Here is a 22,403-nt window from a genome sequence, read left to right as displayed (position 1 = left end):
ATTTATTTATTTTTTTTTTAAATGGCTTGGTCAGAACCATCAAAAAGCCCAAAACGGGTCACAATACCGCCTAGGTTAATTACAGTGCTCTAAAACTAAAACCCTTACTTGCCTGTTATGGCCTGCTCGGCTCTTTCCAGTCAAGATCATACAAATGTGCCTTTAACTCGTTTGCTCACCAAAACGAATATAAAAACGTTCTGTTATAAATATTGCCAAAAACATATTGATATGTTTTCATATGTATTTTTAATGCTAGAGCATACAGAAGGCTTTGATGCAACCTCTGAACAGAGGAGAACGCTTAAAGCAATGGTAGTTATTACAAAAACGGCCAGACGCCAGGGCCATGTTGCAAAACAAAAACCTCCAGTGTTTTAAACAGATTTGTAAATAATGATGAAACTTATTGAAACATATTCTATTGCTAATTGCTGCAAAACAGAAACAGATAGAAACCTACTTTTTTTATCCTGATGAAAGAATATTTCTTTTGTTAGGTTCCATGTTTTTATAGCAATAGAACACAATATTCAGTGGGCCTTGCAAAATCAGTCAAAATCCAGTAAAACAGCCGGGAGCAAAGGGGGTTGCTTCAGTGAAAATGGCTGGGAGTGAGGCGGGGCTTGGTGGGGTGGCATGTAACAACAACTCATCTGCATGTGAGTGTCTGGGTGTGAGCTATGGCTGATAGAACCGGTAGTTCCAACACTGAGTGAGTGTGCTCATTGTTTTTATGTGCTCCCAGCATTCAGTTAACAGTTAAAAAGTGCATCAGAAATTGTGACTCTCCTTTCCCACATGCGAGGGCATTGCAGTATTGTCTTTTCTATTCTAAAGGAAGGGTGACATTTGTGGAATAACATGCATGCATCATGACTTTGACGGGTGTTTGGATGCCTGGTGTCTGGGAATAGGTGGACTCACAGTGTGACCCATGTCATATTTCCTCTTTCTCTTTCTCATGTTGCTCGATATAAACCGACCCTGGGAAACCTTGCTCCTCACTTCTACTGTATTAGTCACACTGGAAGAATAAATCACAGAACTAGTGAGACAACTCTGATTGAGTACAGAGCCTTGATGCTTTAATTTAAACGTGGCCTTTATTTCAGTTGCAGAAAAAAAACACCTGTTATTTTCCATTCCTGGTTTAGATCATCTTTTTTCAAAATGATTACATTTTTGCTACGTATACAAATGGACGCTAAAGACCTTTATTTAAACACAAAGCCAATACTAAGCATGCCATAGTAAGAAAATCTAATGTACACCTTTATCTGCCACATATGACAAAAAAAATAATCTAAAATCAGTAGGCCTACTTGTCATATTTAGGGATTTGTACTGTGCCTCTTTTATGATCCTTATACTAAATGTGATTTTTTTTTTTTATGATAATTTTGGTGTAGGCCTACCTGAAGATTTGTATGTATGTGTATATATATGTATATATATATAGTTGCTAATATATTGTTTATCTGTTTTGTCTGGATATCGTTTCTGTCAAATAAAGTTGATTGGGTGTATATACCTGCTTTTGCAAGCCCCCGTAGTGATATTTTAACTTGGTATTATTTCATGAAATTTTAAATATGTATGTTGGCTCAGTAAATGATGGCAAACACTGATTCATCGCAATGGAATCATAACAATTGTTCATGTATATTTGTATTTTTTGCATTCTTTCTTTTGGGATTTTTTGGGGGTTATTTTATTCACGACTTTGAAGTTGTTAAAAATGTATTCAGCGATTTATTTCTTTTCCTTAGGAAGGATTAAAAACAAAACTGAAGAAGAACAGTACAGTATGTTGTTTGGTAATTTGCTGCCCTCTGTTGGTTTGTCATGTTGCCTCCAATGCTGCAGGGGGCGCTGAAGTGCCGATGCGGCCTAAGCTAGTTTAAACAAACGGCAAAATTTCCGTTTAAGATTCACAAGTAGTGACGTTGAATCGGAGAGGGAAAAGTGGAGAAAAAACTCTAAAATGGTGAGTTAACTTTAACAATTTATGCTGTTCTCATCCCTTATGTACGTATACGTGTAGATTTTCGATGTTATGTGAGCCTTTACAGTGGTTTGATGGTCGGATGGCGTCTGATAAATGCCGAGTGTTCAGTTCCAGCGTGGCGCTTTTCGTGGCTGGCGTACCTCAAGATGACCGAATAAAATCTTAGCCAACTCATGTTTGCGTGCAAGTGTAAACATTCCTATGTGTGTGCAATTTGTTTGAGTCATCTTGGGGGGTTTTTAACAGACATTTGAACGCTTCGTTTCTTTTCAGGGTTTCGTGAAAGTGGTGAAGAACAAGGCTTACTTCAGGAGATATCAAGTCAAATTCAGGCGAAGGAGAGGTACAAATGAATGCACAAATACAGCTGCTTGATGAATTAAAGTGCGGTTCCACTTTTGATTGCACTTTTACACCGAATCAATTCGAACATCTCAATGCCAGAGGTGGCAGATTATATTAAAAACGACATAATAGATGCCAATACAGTGGTAAAAGAAGTAATGATTCAACTCAAAACAAGGTACAGCCACATGGGCTAAAGGGTTTCATGACACCGTTTTAAACTGTAGGGACAAAAAGTAGAAGTGTCAACACGCGCACAATCAAATATACAGTACAGTTATCTTCTTAAGTAAAAACAAATTGTACATCAAAGTAGTTGTTTTATTTTTGGGTGATAATTCTTGTGCTGAGTGACCAGTCCAGGCGCTTCTGTGCTTCTTGATGGTGACCCTAAGTACGCTGAGTTAAACAGAGTTGGTCTTTCGTTTGCACTGGCTGATGTCTAATGTTCTTTCAAGACGGCGCTGAGAAAAGCGACCAACTAACCCAAATTAAAATATTGACTCTAAAATACTGATGATCCCATGAAATTGGGGGAAGACATAAATACAATGACTAAAAAGAGGGGATGGAATCCGACAAAAATGAAAAAATGAAATTGACAACGTACAATATGTTATGCCCACTGATGGACCCCAACTGTATTTGCCTTTTGTCAGAGTAACAATTTTGTGTTCTAGAGGGCAAAACGGACTACTTTGCCCGCAAGCGGCTGGTTGTACAGGACAAGAATAAGTACAACACACCAAAGTACCGGCTGATCGTCCGCTTGTCCAACAGGGATATCTGCTGCCAGGTCAGCTGCGAGACGTGAGTAGGTCTCATGTACTGTGATGATGCCTTTAACTCTTATGTCTCATGACAGATTGCCTATGCAAAGGTTGAGGGAGACCACATAGTGTGTGCCGCTTACTCCCACGAGCTTCCGAAATATGGCATTGCCGTCGGGCTCACAAACTACGCCGCCGCCTACTGCACTGGATTGCTGCTTGCCCGCCGGGTAAGAACTAAAGCACTTAAACAGTACATTTATGTTCCTTGCTTTTGTCGTATCATTTCACACTCATCTTAGAACATTACTCTTCAAAATAAATGAATATGATGTCGTTTATTTGAAGTCTTTCCTTTGACCTTAGCTGTTGCACAAGTTCGGCATGGATCAGGTGTACGAGGGTCAGGTGGAGGTGACGGGTGGCGAGTTCAACGTAGAGAGCTCGGACGGTCAGCCGGGGGCCTTCACCTGCTACCTTGACGCGGGCCTGGCCAGAACCACCACCGGGAACAAAGTGTTCGGAGCGCTGAAGGGAGCGGTCGACGGAGGGCTGTCCATTCCTCACAGGTCAGTTGGAGATCACTTGTGGACATCCTTCCAATTGAAAGCCTTGTGACGTGGTCATTGATTGGTCCAATTTGTGTGAGGTGGTTCTCTGCATCTTGATGATGATCCCAAGCATGCTGAGCAAAACGTAGTTGGTCCTTCGTTTGCACTGGCTGATGTTTCTTGTCCTTTCAAGACGGGGCTGAGAGAAGCAACAGAACCAGCTGACCTGATTTGATCAATGAAGTCACTTTATTACAACTTTTATTGAAGTGATTATTTATTGACATGTGAGATATTAGAAAAATCTAATGCCTCATAACCCTAAGGTGAAAATTGGAATAATGGTCTTGAAGATGTGTTTTAACAACTTTGGGAGAGAAAATCCATAGACAACATAGTGCAAGCATCATTTTCTTTTGATTATGTGCAGAGGTATGATTTTCCTGAGTTATCAATAGGCTGATGATTTCAAAAATATTAGTTTGTGACAGTCTTAGTTCTATACAAAATAGGTATTTCATGAACAAAGGGCCTATATCATGCTAAATCAACTTTTTTTTCTTTTTTTTTTAGGTTTTAGCCATCTTAGAATGCTATTTTCTCACTTAAAACACAGCCAAAGTGGTGTATTCCTCCATTCACCCATCTTTGAGTATGCCTGCTCATTCTTGTTCTTGAAGCACCAGCGCCCCCCCAACCCAAGTATACGACTGGGTCCTCACTTATCTATGTAGATAATTGAGGACCACACCCCTGTACTGCCCAGTAGACTAAACACACGCCCACTTTCTCCAAGCAGCCTGCAAGACGCCCGACAAGCGTATCCGGGAAAGAGGCACTATGATGTGGCCACCTGGGCTTAGGCGCCGGCCTCCCTGGCTGGAGCTCCGCTCTTTCGATTTGCTTTCCAAGTCAGGCGAGACGCCTGACAATGGTGACCGGAAAAGACACGCTTTGACACGGCTCCGTCGTCGGCAGACCATCAAGCAGCTGTTTTTCTGTGATCAATTCTCAGAGTACTGCCTGGTTAAACTTGGCCAGTAACAAAGTGGATTGACCCACCCAAGTAGATTTCAAATCTGTGGGAAACACTGAATCTATAATTTTTTTTGTGACCTCATCATTGGCTGCCAATAAGCTGCTGAGGTGTCATCTCCTTCGTTTGCAGCCTGAAACGCTTCCCCGGTTACGACACGGAGAGCAAAGAGTTTGACGCCGAGGTGCATCGGAAGCACATCATGGGAATGAACGTGGCCGACTACATGTCTTACCTGATGGAGGAAGACCCGGACAACTACAAGAAGCAGTTTTCGCGCTTCATCAAGAACGGAGTCGCACCGGACACGGTACGAGCAAGGCACCACTTTCACACTTGTCGGCTGTCCGCTCAAGCTAAGCAAACAGTCATCAAATATGAGTGCCATCATTTTTTTTTCTTGCTTCTCTGTGATGATCCAAAACACTCTGAGCAAAACGTAGTTGGTCCTTCGTTTGCGCTGGCTGATGTTTACTGTCGTTTTCAAGACGGGGCTGAGAGAAGCATAAATACTGCACTGTAGTTCCGTCAAACACCCTTGTAATAACATCAGCATGTTTTTTTCTTTTCACTTTTCAGGTTGAGGAAATGTACAAAAAAGCACACGCCGCCATCAGAGCGAACCCCGTTCACGAAAAGAAACCCCAAAAAGAGATCAAAAACAAGAAGAGGTGGGGGTTTTATGTTTACGTTTTATTTCTCTTCAAGTCAAGTGACAAAACGGCATGCCTCACACAAAACTGCCTTGTGACATTGTAGGCAAATCAATCTTACAATTGGTGATTTTATTTTGAAGTACCAAATGTTAACGGTGCCACTCTTTGCTCCTCTCTGGACAGATGGAATCGCGCCAAGCTGTCCCTGGCACAAAGGAAGGACCGCGTCGCTCAGAAGAAGGCCAGCTTCTTACGAGCGCAAGAGCGAGAGGCCGACGACGGGTAGTGGCCACGCGCCGGCGCGGCAGCGCGTACCGCAAACAAATAAATGTATCCCAAAATCAACTTCTGTCTTTGTTGATAGTTTGTGTAATGATCATTTTGGATAGCTAAGTCGTTTTTCACATTTGGTCCCATGACATAAATAGCTCATAAAAAGTTATATTTTGCTTTCAGGTGAAAATGCACTTTAACCTTTACATGTGTAAAGTACTCAAAGGTCAAGGTTATGATTAATTTTTAGTTCACCCACTTTGTGACTCAAAAGAAGAAACCAGGCATGTAGACCGCAAAATAGTGTATACTGTATTGTCAGTTGTGCAAAATCATGCAGGTGTTTTTCTGTTTAAACATCTTAGTCCACACAGCAGCACTGAGGACGCCTTCAGCTCGTCACGATCGTGACGCGTTTTCAAAAGTGACGTCATATCAGCAGACCTTGTGCATTTGTAGTCGGCATTCAAGTGCAGCCACAGGATTGCTTAAAGATCTTCACTTGGAACATTCATAAGACTATTTCAGCATGTGTTTGATGGCACTCTGATAGGCAAAACCCCAAAACGGATGCAATACAATAGGTCATTCTTTTTCTAGACGAAAAATAATTGGCCAACATTCACAAATGACTATACAGCTCTGCGATCTACTTCATGTGTTCACACAAATCATGGCCCAAGGCTTGAGAGGAAAAGCCACCTAGTCGTGTCACTAGGTAGCGATTGTGCTTCTTTATAGTAGCTTGATCACTCAGTTTGCAATTCCCAAAATGTCCCACTGAGTACTGAATTCTTTGAAAGTGTACCAGTGTCAGTTTTGACAACATTAAAAAAAAGAAAGAAAAGAAGAACCTTCACACCAATCCATACAAGTACCTAACTTGCTTAGTCCAGACATGTTAAATACATTTAGCAAAAATAAGCATGCAAAAGTCATCACATTAAATAGGGACCTTGCATTATTTCGATACTACATGAACCCAAATTAATATTGTTAAAAAAAAAAAAGTATAAACAAGTATTGTGTAGTCTTCAATGTTTCCCAAATTGTGATTAAACAAACAGCTTTAAGAGTAAGTTCTAACTATGCCGCAGCCAGTTATCATAGAATGTATGCAATATGGTCAAAAGTATTGGGACATATGACTATTACACCTACCTAGAAAAATATGGTTGCATACAATTGTCAAAAACTTCAGATTCATGTGGAACTAAAAGGGATGCCTTGTAACTTTTGCCCATGTAACGTTATCATGTCATTATTCACTACTGACAAAACATTAGGGATATTGGGCTCAAATTTCAGAATGAACATAACCTTTTACAGGTGAACTTAAATGACCTTCACGCATGGCCAACTGTTCAGTACTTTTTGCACAACTTGCTGGTCTCTAACAAGGAGCTGAATGACATTTTTCAATCCATGTAAATTTCCACGGACATCCACTTAGATGTCTTTCTGTGACGCTTACAGTCTCTCTTGCGCCTTACGAGAGAACAGCAAGTTGTGCAAAAAGTACGGAAACAAATTAGGCCATATCAGCCAGCCCAAAATGTTGTGATTTCTTCTGTTCAGCGCTTTGTAATGAAACGGTTGGGCATGTTCATTGTAAAGGTTATCCAATACAGCATTTTCAGTTCATCCCCAACGTTGAAATCCAAGGCCCAACATCCCTAACATTTTGTATGAATAGTGAAATAACTCGATAAAAATGTGCTCTTGTTTACATACAGTATTGCATCACAGCATTGTCAGATCCGACTTCCACCCGGTCACGAGTCCTTGGTGTGCGAGATCTGTCTCCACAGCAGAGCCTTCAAGTTGTTGAGGAGCAACGAGTGCTCCATGTTTAGCTGTCCGGCGTCGCCCTTGAGGGCTATGCAGGCGTACAGCTGCCTCTCCAGTTCCTCCCGCAGGGCGGACGGCGCCCCGTGCAGCAGGTAGTCCTTCAGCGTACTGCACGCTTTGGCCAAATTGGGCCGGACGGGCTCCTCCCTGCAGCGTTTCTCGACGCTGTCGCACGACGTCCGGCAGTCCGCCCCGTACACGCAGTCGGCGTCCGTCTGGCAGCGCAGAGCCCGCATGCCCCGCCGGAACTGGCTCTCGGGCACCACGGCCCGGGCGTCGGTGAGACGCAGCTCGTGGCCGTCGGTGTAGCCGAAGCGAGCTGCCGCCAGGTCGCAGATGAGGAAGCTGCCGTACGTGCCGTGGAAGGTGTCCTCCACCAGCTCCAGCAGGCCCATGGAGATCTTGGCTTTGCGGGGCCACGAGGGGGCGAACCACTGGTCCATGGTGCGTTGTAAGCCGCCGGGGACCCAGGAGACCAGCGGCCAGGGCACGGAGAAACCGTACAGGGGCCCGTGGGGGACCCTCTCAGTCATGTAGAGGTCGCCGCAGTTGCCGAGGAGGCGAGGGGTGTGACCCCGCTCCTGAAGCAGCAAGCCCACGAGCACCTGAGACCAGAACAACACGTAAACATACTATCAGCGAACAGAATGCATTTACATGTTTTTTGTATGCCTCTGCAAGGACCAAGTACACATAATCATGAAAATCAGAACGTCAAAAGTAGCCAAGTCAACACACAATTGTGTATTGAAGTAGAGTCCAAGTACGAATCCTCACATTAAAGTGGTACTCCAATAAAAGTCAATTAAAGCCACAGTGTGTAATCCTTAGCACCATCTAGCGGTGTACTAATAATTCATTTCAAAAACCTACTATTGATTTCAATACTATGCAAAAAACAAAAAATCACATCAACGTACATTTTTGAAAAAAGAAAAGTTTTGTCGCCATGTTCCTGCTATGGATGCCCAAAGGACAACTTCGTGAACGTAGTTAGCCCTAGTGGTGCTTACATCGAGTGTCAGACCCAATGAGTCGACAACTGAGTCCCGTGATTCGGGTTCCCGTCGCTTGTCACCGCTTTTACAAGCTTTAAAAAAAAAAAAAAAAAAGTACTAGCTTGTTCCGCTAGCCACTCTTGTTTGCCACGCCAGCCTATGGCTCTGACCACTTATCTGTATCTATAAATGTATAGCTCATAGGCCAAGACTTTTGAAGCTGCCATATTGCCACTCCAAAGATACATTTCTCAGCATACGATCCTATACATTTACAGTATTGAGATTGGAGAACATCTGACACAGTACTTAGTAGAAACAGCATGATTTATGAGTGTTTTAAATTTGTTAAACATAAACAAGAGGACTTCAGACATTTTACAACTTGCCTTAAATACATGTATAAATTATATGCTTGATGATGTTTACAGGAGGAATTTTTATTATTATTAAAGAATTATACCTGTAATTCAACAAAAGCTGCCTCTGCCAAATCTAATATTGGGGTCTAAGGAACTGAGCAATAAAAGAAAAAGGGGGTCTTAAAAGCAGCACATGCTGTCCACATGTTTAAAAAAAAAAGTGACCACTTCGCCCACAACCCCCCGGTCCTATACTTAGAGCCTACAAGCTGTATATGTCTAACCTGTACGCATACGTATATTATTAAACAGTAGGCTACTCGCGAGATGGGAGTGGTAAGATGGCCGCCCTGTGGCCTCAACGGCTTGCACAGGTGCGTATGGGCTATCAGCTATCCAGTTATATATACAGACCAGTGGCTCTGACTAACTCCCGCTAGCCACTCTTGTTAGCTGCTCCGGCTAAATCTGGCTCACTCGGTCTTTCACCGGACTTCACACAGGCTGCCAAGTCGCCATCGCCATTTATTTTTTGCTCACGCTAAATATGAATTGGTGACCGTAGTGTGCGGTTGCATTCTATGCTATAGAGACATCTAGTGGTCATTTATTACACACTGTGCTTTTAAGTAGTCAAGTCAAGTCAATTTATGACTTCAGTAAAAGTACTTGTTTTTAAAAATACTCAAAGATGGCAAATGTACTCATACAAGTACTCTGTACTTAAGTAGAAGTACAGACTCAAAGTACACATCCTCACGTGTCTTGTTCTTCCATTAAAATCAAAGCAACCAAGTCAACTCGTGATTGAGTTGCGTTTGGTTTCTATTTTCTGGAAATACTTTTTTAAGTCAAGTACGGACACCCCTCAAATCTACTCAAGTACAGTGCCAAAGATTTTGTAGTTTGCTAGTTCCCCACCACTGCTCTGTACCCCAATGGAAATATTGATGTGTTGTTATTTGACCTCATCCATCTGCAGGAGAGCCCACATGGAGCGAGCTTCAGGCAGGGACACTTTCCCGTCTTTGTTGCCGTCCGCCACAGACAGGATCACGCTCACCAGACCGCCCAGGTTGGTCTGCTGATCTCCAAGCTTGGACTAGAAACGACACACACAACAGGGTCCCAAGTGAGACCATTTCTATTTGCCTCATTAGCTCCGACAGTGACATTATATCTAACTTGCCTTTGCATTTTTTTTTTTACCTTGAGGTGATTAAAGACCATCTCTCGGAACTTCTCCACGGATGTGCCTTTGGTGGGGGTATCGAATGCAGGCGGCTCCCTGTGAGGCTCCGGCTCCTCGCCAATCTCGTAGTGTGTCACTTTGCCCACATGACAGCGAATGATCCCTTCGTGATCGTCCCAACTTCCCGTGTACACCTGATAAAACAGCGGCAGCCATGTTGTTTTTCACGAATGAGGAATCTGATTGGTTAAAGAAACAGTCCAATATAGTTGAATTGACTGGGTGTTTTTTGTGGTTCTGAAAGTGATGGGCAGATTAGATTGACACGGCAACACATAGAGGCTGAAGCTGATTGGACAAAAAAAAAAAAAAAATCTAACATCTATGTAAATGTGCTGGAATCAGTTCAGCAAAGAGAAACGCTACAAAATTTATAGACGGGACAAATATTAGAATTTAAAATGTAAATTAGGTCAATACTGGTGGTAGATTTAGGAAAACTTTGCTGATGGTTCCATACCTGGTTGTTTGGGAGTGTTGACAAACACCTGCTCATGTAGAATGTGTCTTTGTCACACAGGCTGCTGCAGGCCGAGCCGTCAATAATTCCTCTCCTGTATTTGTCGCACTTTAAGGTGAAGAGAATACACAAGTCTGTCATCAGGTTTATTCACCAACAACAATTGTGGTAGTCAAAATCGGGGCCGCCGGCACAATAAAAGAAGGAAGCACCTGCTGCCTTAAACACATTTTTGGATTAAGCTCGTTTATCTATTTACAGATTCCTATTTAAACTTCAGGACAATTAAAAGATATCATGATTGTCATATTTCATCCCATACATCTGATATCCTTGCATTGATTATTATTATTATTATGATTGCAACTTTCTTTAAATTATAAATAAGTAAAACAAAGCTCTATTAAAACTCTCCTGAAGATTTTATTTTATTTTTTTAAATATGTGTGGGGTCTGTCACAGGAAAAAAATCTAACATTTAAAACTTCCTTACATGTGTACCAAGCCTAAGGTGTGTTTACCCTGTGAACCTTGACCAACAGCTTGAAGTTAATAAATAAGTTAAAGTGCAATGAGCATTCAGCACAAATTAGTGAGAGGCCAATAAAACAAGACTGACCCAGATAACCAGCCAACATATTGTGGAAAATCATCGACAAGCTTTCCCAATGTGGCGGCAAGTGCGTTTCAAAAATCAATTTGAATCCCACAATGTGGTCGCAACAAGCATAAGCTAATCGATAACTCACAATGGTGTTTTTGCACTGGTGTCCCCTGCACAGCTCCGTGTAGGCCGAGTATTGCACGTAGAGTACCCAGCTTCCCACCAGCACAGTCAGCCAGGTGAGGAACAAGTACTTCACCCTTACAAAGGAGATACGAGCCTGCAGAGAAAGACAATTCATTATAGAAGACTTTAAAAACAACCACAGCTGCATAGAGAGACTCCAAAATCATGTGCTTTACAGTAATCCATCTGAGATGTAACGAAGGCATGGATTACGGTTTACGTGCTGTTGTGAAATTTAAGGCTTTACTTTTGCTAGCAGCCTAAAAAATATATATAAAAAGATGGATTTAACAGCACCGGCCCAATTTAAAATCAGTGTCCAATTTAAAACCCAAGTTCATGACAGATAACTTGGACAAATGTGGCTTAAAGGAGAAACTGTCCGTTATATTTAGCGGGACGTGGGAAATACCATGTTTCTCAAGATGGAGCCCAGGGACAGCAAATGCAAGGAAAACATCAAGGGCCCCAAAATTGAACCCTGTGGAACACCATATGACAGAAGAGCAGAGACTTGAGCTCCGAGTGACCAAGGCAATAAGACAAAGAGCAATAGCGCCTAACTCCAATTTTTGCTCGCCACGTCATATCTTGAAAATTCACACGCCAGGTCACTCTTGAGTCAAGATATCACTGTAAACCTTTATCACCTGGTTCTCTTTTATTATAATATTATACCATGATTTTCAGTGCAAATCATCAGATTTTAATTTGTTGCAGATGTTAATAAATGCTCATTTTGTCCAGTTTTTGTAAGATTTATTTTTATTTTTATCATTTGTGGTTTTCTACGTTTTTGTTGTTTACCCTAATTAAAGACACTGCAGTTGAAATCAAGTTAAAAACGTCTAAATTCTTGGGAGTTCATGTCTCCGACAACATGACCTGGTCCCTACACATACGTATAATCTCTGGTTAAAAAGCCAAATCAACGCCTGCATTTTCTCCGTCGGCTAAAGAGAGGAACAATCGAGTCTGTGCTGACCAGCAGCATCTCCCTATGGTACGAGAGCAGCAGCCTCGTGGACAGGAAGGCGCTGGGGAGTGTTGTTAAGGCGGCACAAAAGATCATTGGTGCCACGCTGCCAACTATGAGTAAACTGGCAGAGCAGCAAAGCCTTTCCTTGGCTCGTGGTATCAGTGAAGACATTTCACACCCCTTTAATAAGCTATTTTCCTCTCTGCCATCAGGAAAACGTCATCGGAGTTTGAGGTGCAAAACTAACAGTTTCTTGAAGAGTTTTTATCCAACCGCCGTAAGACTGCTAAATAAAAAATGAAAGGGACAAGTGCAATATATATAATGAGTTAAACCTCTCCCGAAAGTGTAAATTGTATTGTTATTTTGAATTTAAGGTTTGAGGTTTTTTTATTCACTGTATAGTTTTTTTTTATTCTGTGTTTTTATTTCAGGCTGAGCTCCCTTTTTTTTTGAATTTTGAATTTTTTTTTTTTTTTACTTTCGTTCGGTGACAACATCTGGGATGTTATGTTTGCTGAATGACAATGACAATCTGAGTCTAATTATTGTGTGCTTTATTGTCAATATTTTCCAATACAGTGGTTCCTTTAGATAGGAGTGACTCCACGTCCAAGTTTTTTGAAAACCCTTTGTTGTTGTTGTTACCCTTCAAGCAGTGTAGCAAATGGTACAGCTACAAATTTAGACAGACCATATAATAGTACTCACATGAATATATTCTTTATCCTCTGCAAAAAATAACTACCGGTAATTTACTGCCATAGTGAGAAGCTGAGACAGGAGCTGATTCTCCAGTCAAAGCATGACAAAAACTGTATTTTTAATTCCATTTTCTATCTGTTACACTTTCTCGAATCATATTTTAACTATTTAATTATGCCATTCCTGTACATTTTAATATTTTACAGTAGGGCCAACTGATTAATCGGCCGATTATTGCCTTTCCAACATCTGCCAAAACAATCGGTCAATTAGGCCAAATGGCCAATTATTTTCCCATTAAACTAAAGCGTTATAAACGTTATCGAAGAAACACGAAGTTTCCGACGCTGTGAAAGTACCCTGAATGCACCATTTTGCTTGCGTATCATGATTAGCAACTAGCAAGTGTGCAGCGTATGTTGTTCTGGTTATTCTGTTCTCCCCCGAGCGTCCTTTAAGCTGTTTAATGACATCCCAGTTGGGGTTAACTGTAAAACTAAACACACGACAGTAAGAATAACACCCACTGTATATTTGAATACAAAACATGCTTTGTTTTTAAAACATCGCTAGCCCAGCACTAATGCTAAAAGCGGAGGGAGTATCCCATTCAAATGCTAACCGGAAGTTAGCATCAACTTCGGGAGTGTTTTTCCTTCAAATAACGAACCTTCACACACAAATGGTGTGGCAACACATACCCACAGGTAAGATAACACAACACAAGGGCACAAACTCTTCCCAATGTGTGAAAATTAGTTATTTTAATAGAATTCATGATTCAATCGTAACTTTCTTCTGTACTCACTTTAAGTTTGTACACCATGGATGCACGGCACCGTAATGCCTCCAAAAGCCCAAAACGCACAGGAACAGTCAGTATTTGTTCGTACTGTTCTTTCAGTTGCTATTGTTTGAGTATATTCTATTCTTATTTCACGTTCTTATTTTTATTTTTTCATTTTCCTTTCAAGTTATATTTAAAGTTGATATTTCAAGGATTCATTTATTTTCTTAAAATTCAAGGATTTTTTTTGTCTTAACACACATTTCCACATGACATGGCACAAAACAAATCTCTGAGGTGTACCAGGTTAGCCCAGTAAGTCCCAAGACTTGTGAATATAACACAAGATAAAACTATATAAAAGATTATGTTAATGCTTGAAATAAAAATGAGTACTACAAATGAAAGAGGCTAGAATTTCACATAATATTTACAACATAATTTGTGCTTAACAAAAACAAAAGTGCAGGGATGAATGGGCATGATGCTACCATGACATTTTTAAGTAGTTAAGCAGCTTTAGTAGTTGAATAAATACTAAGTTTTGATATCACAAATTGTTTTAATCATGATTTCAATCTCAATCAAATAATCATGATTGCAATTTTTCCAGTCCAATTATTTACAGCAGTTGTAAAAAAGTCAGAATGGTTTTATTATTCACACATACATCTATACAATAACCTTGTAAAAAAATGTAATCGCCTGACGGGCCTAATTAAAAAAAACCTAGATATTAAAAATAAGGGGCGTTTAATCGTAATTAATCGCATGATTTTATATCTGTTATTAATGTACAATAAAAAAATATAGGCTTTCGTAATAAATTAAATGAAATGAAAATTTCCGTTCTACACTGTAATATCTGCGACTTGAATGTGTGTGGTTTGAAAAGGTGATGCCTTGCCTGGTAAGTGATGTGTGCGTCAGTGAAAGAGAGTATAGTTGATTAACTGCTGTTGACTGTGCCAGTCTAATTTTTTTTGGGTATATTCAAGTTACTCGAGTAACTCAAACCCTAAAATTAAACATTCAATATGTTTTTTTGTGTTGTGATTTATTATAATAAGAAACATTTACTTTTGTATGTCTTTGGAGGACTTGAAAGAACTGAAATGGACCCGTGATAGGAAAAAAGTTCCCCACTCGTCCCATTAGATACAGGAAACTAAAATTAAAATGAAGAATTTTTGGGACAAAAACAATAAAATGCCGCTTATAGCAAAAACAATAATCACATGACCTAAAGTGCACCTATAAATAAAGCCTTCCAAAGTAAATTTACTGGAAATTATCAAAAAATGCATATCGGTCGGGCCCTATTATACAGTGCTTTTTCCTCTGATTAAAAAGTAAGATGATTTCAGATACAAATGTCTATGCGTTACGAGCGTGTTCAGATAACAAATTAAACTCATATCTCAAGGCACCACTGCATTTTCGTTATTGGCAGACTTTTGTTCATACTCTTGAAATATTTCCACCACGTGATCACTCTTGAGCACAGAACTCAGTCGCTATGGTAACAGACCAACAGCATAGCTGTTTTCTATTGCACACACCGCCCTTGGAGACTTGGGTTGCCCCATTATCAGTTTTATGAAGCTGGCAAAAAAGTCAGGCGGTACAGAACATATTTCTTGTCACTCACTGTAAAAATCCGATTGGTGCCTTTGTCACACATCAGGTCTGACAAATGCCCTCTTGTCAGTGTTGCATTGTGGACATGGTAAAAAGTACATTGGTAAAAAAAACAAAAAAAACAATGAGAAGGTCAAGTCACTGGAAACACCACTAGTGGTGTCAGGGCCTGGGTTGGGCTGCTGGTCATGTTTTTCTCTCTGTCCGAGTCTGCCTTGATTACTTGATGGGATGAGTCTCCAGCCGCACCTGCCTGCAATTAACTAATAAGCTAATAAACTAATTAGGTGCGGTTCCAGTGGAAGGATGATATTTCTTCTCTTGCGTTTCTAACATTCTATCGTGACAAGCGTTTGTTATTGTTTTTGTTTGAATAAAGACTTTGTTAATGCTCCAATCTGCTTGGTGGGCCATTCAGCCCTAGCCCAATCGTTACAAACAGTATAGACCACTAGACATCATGGACATTTTTAGTTATTGTTTTTCAACTGCTCAGCCTTTGAGAATGACACTACTGTTTCTAAATCTCCTGTTTGAATAAAAATAAAATAAAAATAATGACAATTAAAAATAATTTAATGTCCACCTATGTACTGGAAGCATTGCAGCGTAGAGAATCACGATAAAATGAGAATATACCATTGGAGAAAAATAAAATGTCACGGAACAAAATGCTGCATTAGAATTTAGATTGTAAATGTAGGTCAGTGCTTCTGATCTGGTCTGGTGACCACTGATGCACGCTACTTAGCAAAAAGCAGCGTGACAAATGGTCAAACTTGTTGTGTCACCAGCAATTTGTGACGTCCATGAGGGCCAAAATGTGGTTGGTGTTCAAGTGCTCGGAGGATAACGCAAATGTCTTGTTTCAACTCTCAACAAAATATGTGCCCAGTAAGGCAGGGACGGTTTTACTTGTTTATTTGAGAGGCTGTGATTATTCTTCTGCTTGGGTGAGAGGAACTACATTTCTAATTTTGTTCTTAAACTAAAAAAAAAAAAAAAAGCTGGGGAAACTATTAATGTGTTAACTCAAGTCTGGGTCATGCTAATCCACTTCTTTATATATTAGAAGCACATGACCTGTTGTAGAAATATCATGAGGACTGCAACTTAAGTGAAAGCAAAAAAAAAAAAAGAAGTTTTGAGTAAAACCAGTTTCCTCCCTCGTCTTTCATCCACTTGACCCATAAACTGTATGTAGCTTTTGGGTGACAACTCGAAACACAACTCAAGGCCTGAAAAGATGACCATGTAAAGAATGAATGGTGTGCCCGAGGGGAGGGAATGTGTCACAGGAGAAGAGAACTTGAAAATACAATCACACTTTGGTTACAATATTGAATAGATTTGACATTCAATCTGTTGCAGACAACAAACACCACATGACAGTGAACAGACAGTATTTGCATGTATGCAATGCAATGCATATACCTGTATTACTAATCAAAAGCATAGAAACTGAGCTTAAGATGCGTAAACACAAAGTTGTACAGCCTGTTCAAAATAAACGAGGACTGCAGCTTTCAAGTATTTTTAGAATCAGTCTACAATGATACCACCAAATAACCTGATAAAAATAGATGTTGCGTTATTAACTCATTCACTGCCATTGACGGTTATAGACGTCAAAAATTCATTTGAAGTATTTCTTTTTTTTAAATCCACTTTTGCTAACAAGAGTATGAAAACCTAGGAAAAAATTGTTATTGTAAATTTAGAACAGATATAAAATTTGCGAGTAATCGTTGGTTAACTAGTGAAGTCATGTGATTAATTACAATTTTTTTTTAAAAATCGTCTGTCAGGCTTAATTCAAAAATATATATATTAAAAATAAGGGGCGTTTAATCGTAATTAATCGCATTATGATTTTATATCTGTTATTAATGTACAAAAAAATATATAAGTTTTCATAAAAATTAAATGAAATCCGTTCGACACTGTAGCATCTGCGACTTGAATGTGTGTGGTTTTAAAAGGTGATGCCTGGCCTGGTAAGTGATGTGTGCGTCAGTGAAAGAGAGTGTAGTTGATTAACTGCTGTTGACTGTGCCAGTCTCATTTATTTATTTATTTTTGTATATTCAAGTTACTCGAGTAACTCAAGCACTAAAATTAAACATTCAATATTTTTGGGGTATTGTGATGTATTATAATAAGAAACATTTACTTTTGTATGTCTTTAGAGGACTTTACAAGAACTGAAATTGACCCGTGATATGAAAAAAGTTACCCACTCAGAATTTTTGGGACAAAAACAATAAAATGCCGCTTATAGCAAAAACACGAATCACAAGAACTACAGTACACCTATAAAAAAGCCATCCAGAGTAAATTTACTGGAAATGATTTTCGAATCTCAGAAACCTCAAAATTGAGGCAAACATGCTAACCGCTAATCTACCATGCTGCCCTCTCTAAAACACCATCTCAAACAAATATGCAAAACCACATAACAAATCACTCTGTATTTAGTAACTAGCCATGTTAATTTTCGAGCGTTCAGCACAGTATTGCAGCAAAGACAAAAGGCTATCAGTAATATATTCACGTTGATTTCATGAATGTCCACGATCACTATCGCCTGCAAAATGTAGTTAAGATTTTGCAACATGATTGTTTGCATGCCTTTGTGTCCCTCACCCTGACTCCAGTATCTTAGCAATGAAATGAATGTGGAAAGTTCTTAACACACGAACACTTTCCAAGCATTCTTTGGCCCTCTGAGAAGGAATCATTGAGGATCCTCCACAGCTCTGTCATCACGGCCATCTTAACGTTGTCCATGTTTTCAACATGGGTCTTGTGTAGGGAGGTTGCGCCAACATGGCCATCTTCTTCTCAGCCAGGAACTGTCAAATATATTCTAAGCAGGTGTAATGTCACGGTAAACAGCTACAAGTTGTCCTGGTTGATCGTCTGGCCTATATTGACCGGGAAAACTCATAGTTTAAAATATATATTTTGTGACGGCAGACTTTTATGACACATCTCCTCTCCTATACCTTTTGCTGTAAATGTTGTATATTGTAACACCCTCGTATGTAGTTAAAGAACGACACGGTTGCTGATGCTGTTCAATCATTTTAATCCCACAAGTGGTAACCGAACGCACATTCATTCAAGAGCTGCTATCAGCCACAGCTCACACCCAGTCACTCAGCACACTGACTGGCTGACTAGAGCCAACCTTCAAAATAGCACCTTTTTTTTCTTCCATGGGAACTGTTCCATTTCTATCTCCAGAGATCTCACAACTTCTAACTTAATGCAATTATATAGAACTACTTACAAGCATGCTGGGAAGAAGTGCGTGGCTTGACCACCGCTAAAATATGCATATGAAACCCCCGAGCCTCCCTGGGTTGTTTTTCTTAAACCACAATAATGCAGAACTCCAGTCCCTACACTTGCAAACACTGTGATTAAACGAACCCTTTATCTCGGATGTGATCACTGAAGCTTTTGGGTCAAGAGGACAATTTTTCATCGGCATTCCTCAGGTATTATACAATCGTTTACCGCCAGCTGTAACAACACACGCTTCTTATTCAAAACACACACTTATACAGCAAGCTGTCTTACCTGGAAATAGAATGACTTCTTCACCCAGGCCCGTGGAAACAGCCCCTTCGCCATCACAAAAATAGATCATCTCAAAACTGGAAAACATCAGTCAAGATCAGCCACCGCAGGATCAAGCGTTTCGTCACGCACGCACGACGAATAGAAATTAATGCACGTTTGTTATTATTATTTTGTCGACGTGTGCGGTGCGGTGCTCTGCACATTTGCAGCTTTGCTCCGGCAGCTGCTTCTTCCAAGCAAAGCCAAGTTTCCCAGGCAAACCCGCTCGACCCAAACGCAGAAAACAGCAGCACAGGCTTAGGTCAGTGCGCAGGCGCGTTATGCACGAAGCATTATATATATATATATTTTTTTTTAACAAAAGCAACCAAAAAAAAAGAAATAAGTTGTTTTCCGTCGACATGACATACTTTTAAAACGTGTATGCTAAAATACATTTACCAATGGCGCATTTACTTTAATATGTAATAATAAAATTGCGGTTAGTTGTTTGAGTATGTGAATCGACTTCCGTTATCTTTCACAATAAAAATATCATCATTCCAACAGTACTTCCGCTCAAACAAACAAATAAAAGCTAGTACTGTACAACTGTTTAATCTGGTCACATGGCAATGTAGAGCGAGTTTCTTCTCTGCATTAGGACAAAAGAACGGGCGTGCAAGAGCAAAGTTTCCCGTGTGCTGTCCACCAACTGTTGAATAATGTCATTTTGATATAGTACACCACTATTTATAGAGGTTAAATAATGAATTGAGCCTTTGTATGAGTTCAGATAAAGGTTTCAAACTTGATGGCACTTCTCTCCCAGACCGAAGCCCCTTCAACATGCGCATTCATCTGTTGCCTGCGACTGGGGGACATCGTTGGCTACTGAACGCCTGCACAAGAATGCAGATATTCTGACCAAACAAAATGTCAAAATGCATTCAATTACCCTAGGAAACCCTTTAAGTATGGCTGAATACAAGAAAGCAAATGCAGGAGATAATTTTCATACGCCATTGCCATACATAGCCCAGTGATCATTTATAAAGATGTCACAAATGGGTCCCCTTGACAACCCCATTTGCATGACCATTCTTCTTTTTTCTTAATAGCTTCTTGAAGTTTGCATATTAAAAAATATAAATCCAAATTCCTCCCCTCTAATTCATAACCCTTCTATCCACATCATATCGCAATCCTTCTCTAAGTCATAAAATACTTTAACAGGGTAGAGTATGGCATTGACAGGCTCATTCATTTAGTTCATCTTAAGCCGTTTCAATTGAACAATTTAATGCATGACAATACAACACAAAAACTTTATCTTACCCACGAATCATCTCAATGCATGAGCTAAGGTTTCAAAATAGTGTTTTAATGAAGAGTTAGGGTTTCAAAGTAGTTCGTGTCAAACCCAACAATATCAACTTTATCTTAAAAATTAAGTTTTAGCCCCTTTCAAAGTGCAGTTTTAGGGTTAACGTAGGGTTTTAAAATACCGGTAGGATTATTGTTTCAAAGTCCGGTTTTAAACACGGCTTATGGTTTAAAAGTAGGGTTTTAAAGTAGGGTTAGGGTTTCAAACTACTTTATGACAGTGGTTAGGATTTTGGATGATGGATGCAACTGTCGAAATGACTTCAAGTTACAATGTATAGTTAGGGTTTCAAAGTAGAGTTTTAAACTAGGGTTAGGATTTCAAAGTAGGGTTTTAAAGGAGTGTTTGGCTTTCCAGCCAGGGTCCCGATTTTTAAAATTTCTTCCAAAATTGAGTTTGCAACCACAGCTATCAGCCTAAGTGACTTTGGGTTTGAATGCATTCATGTTTTCAAAGGATGGGTTCTGTCAAAGTTTAGCTGGGGGTTGGGGACCCAAACGCTGGGAAGCAGGGACTAACAGGGTTGTGGGCATGTTGTGGAAAACACATTCCATCAATAATAATCATTATTTGAAATATTATGTTTATTAAAACAATGAGATATTGGTCAAAATGCAAAATCATCAGTTGTTCCAGACAGTGTGCAGGATCAAGCCAATAATGTAGCAATGGAAAATAATTTACCAATCATTTTTAATATAATTTTTTTTTCTTTTTGCCTCTGTTCGAAAAAAAATTTGTCTGAACAGATTTGCCCACCAGGGGACATAAATTATAAATATTTTCACAAAAATAATTGTCCCAACACACCTTATTTTAAAAACCTACTTGTAAAATAGAAGTAACTGACATTATAAATAGGATTAAATGTTTATAAACAACCTTTTGTTCACCTTTTTGTTTATTGTTTATAATAATAATTTTGAAAAGCTCTTGAATGAGCAACTAACGAACACTTGGTTCAAATGTAATAAATTATCTTTGAATATAAGTAAAAACAATTATATTGTCTTCTGTATGAAAATAAACATAAATATAGTGATCAGGGCATGAAGATAAACATAGATGGTGGACCAGCTTTGAATAAATTGAGTTAACTTAGTTTCTAGGAATCCATAAAAAAAAGCATATAGATGAGATGTTAAAAAAATAAATAATTAAAACCTGTAGGATTATTTTTCAAATTAAGTCAATTTCTCCCATTACAGGCATTGTTATTCTGGTATCGCTTACTGTTTGAGCCTTATTTGACCTACTGTAATATTATCAATTCTAGAACAATACTTATCCTACATATATTGTCAAATTTACGATTACTCATTTTGCTCACAAAAAAAAGCCATAAAAGCAACACCCTGGTCCAAATATAATTCTACAAATGCTCTCTTCCATAGATGGTCTCCTAAAGCTCCCTGAATGCAATCTTTTTCGCAATCTATGCACAATACAATGTGGTTCACAAATGAAATTGGTTGCTTTGAAAAATTAAATGTAGTAAATTAACATATACTGTACTTGTTTCAGTATAGCCTAAATGTCCACAAATATGGAATGAGCTGGACAATGTTACAAAACACTCCTTATCCATATTAAAAAAACAACAACAACAACAACTTTGAAACACAAGCTACTTAGGAGTTATTTGTCTGATGGTTTTGCGTCCTAGTTTCTTTCAGGGTTTGAAACAGTTTCTCTTGCACATGGATCACTAAGGTTATGAAGGAACATATAGTCTATTATATCTGTTTAAGGACCACATTGAAAAATTATGATTTGTAAGTTTCTACAGTCTTCCTTGTCAACTGTGATGGGCATACCTTGCATTGCAAGTTTAATAAGCTTAGAGCCTCAGAGGGAGTTCATTTTTCACAAAATACAGACAATATTTTTGTCTTATCTCTAGATGCAACATTGTGGAAAGGAACAAAATCATTTTTTAACGGTTTTGTTTGAGATTCAATTTGGTCATTAGAGGGCGT

General features: G+C 39.4%; 2 protein-coding genes across 4 annotated transcripts; one reads left to right on the top strand and one right to left on the bottom strand.

Moving 5' to 3' along the window:
• Nucleotides 1-1,835: 1,835 nt before the first annotated feature.
• On the top strand, nucleotides 1,836-5,714 carry rpl5a (ribosomal protein L5a). Of its 2 annotated transcripts, none has more exons than XM_077557556.1 (8): nucleotides 1,836-1,990; nucleotides 2,285-2,354; nucleotides 3,037-3,152; nucleotides 3,222-3,356; nucleotides 3,493-3,695; nucleotides 4,846-5,023; nucleotides 5,293-5,384; nucleotides 5,553-5,714. In XM_077557556.1, the coding sequence occupies exons 1-8, from the start codon at nucleotides 1,988-1,990 to the stop codon at nucleotides 5,653-5,655; spliced, it is 900 nt and encodes a 299-aa protein (XP_077413682.1). In that variant the 5' UTR covers nucleotides 1,836-1,987; the 3' UTR covers nucleotides 5,656-5,714. The 2 variants fall into 2 exon arrangements, with proteins under 2 accessions (XP_077413682.1, XP_077413681.1); XM_077557555.1 differs by lacking the exon at nucleotides 1,836-1,990 and adding an exon at nucleotides 2,096-2,214.
• dipk1aa (divergent protein kinase domain 1Aa) lies at nucleotides 5,386-19,374 on the bottom strand. Of its 2 annotated transcripts, none has more exons than XM_077557552.1 (6): nucleotides 19,056-19,374; nucleotides 11,315-11,449; nucleotides 10,566-10,673; nucleotides 10,063-10,239; nucleotides 9,821-9,955; nucleotides 5,386-8,098 (listed from the first exon to the last, which is right to left on the bottom strand). In XM_077557552.1, the coding sequence occupies exons 1-6, from the start codon at nucleotides 19,107-19,109 to the stop codon at nucleotides 7,418-7,420; spliced, it is 1,290 nt and encodes a 429-aa protein (XP_077413678.1). In that variant the 5' UTR covers nucleotides 19,110-19,374; the 3' UTR covers nucleotides 5,386-7,417. The 2 variants fall into 2 exon arrangements, with proteins under 2 accessions (XP_077413678.1, XP_077413679.1); XM_077557553.1 differs by lacking the exon at nucleotides 19,056-19,374 and adding an exon at nucleotides 15,478-15,676.
• Nucleotides 19,375-22,403: the final 3,029 nt, after the last annotated feature.

Source organism: Vanacampus margaritifer, chromosome 2 (assembly GCF_051991255.1).
Source record: "Vanacampus margaritifer isolate UIUO_Vmar chromosome 2, RoL_Vmar_1.0, whole genome shotgun sequence".
NCBI classification, from domain to species: domain Eukaryota; kingdom Metazoa; phylum Chordata; class Actinopteri; order Syngnathiformes; family Syngnathidae; genus Vanacampus; species Vanacampus margaritifer.
This window is presented reverse-complemented; position numbering and strand designations above follow the sequence as displayed.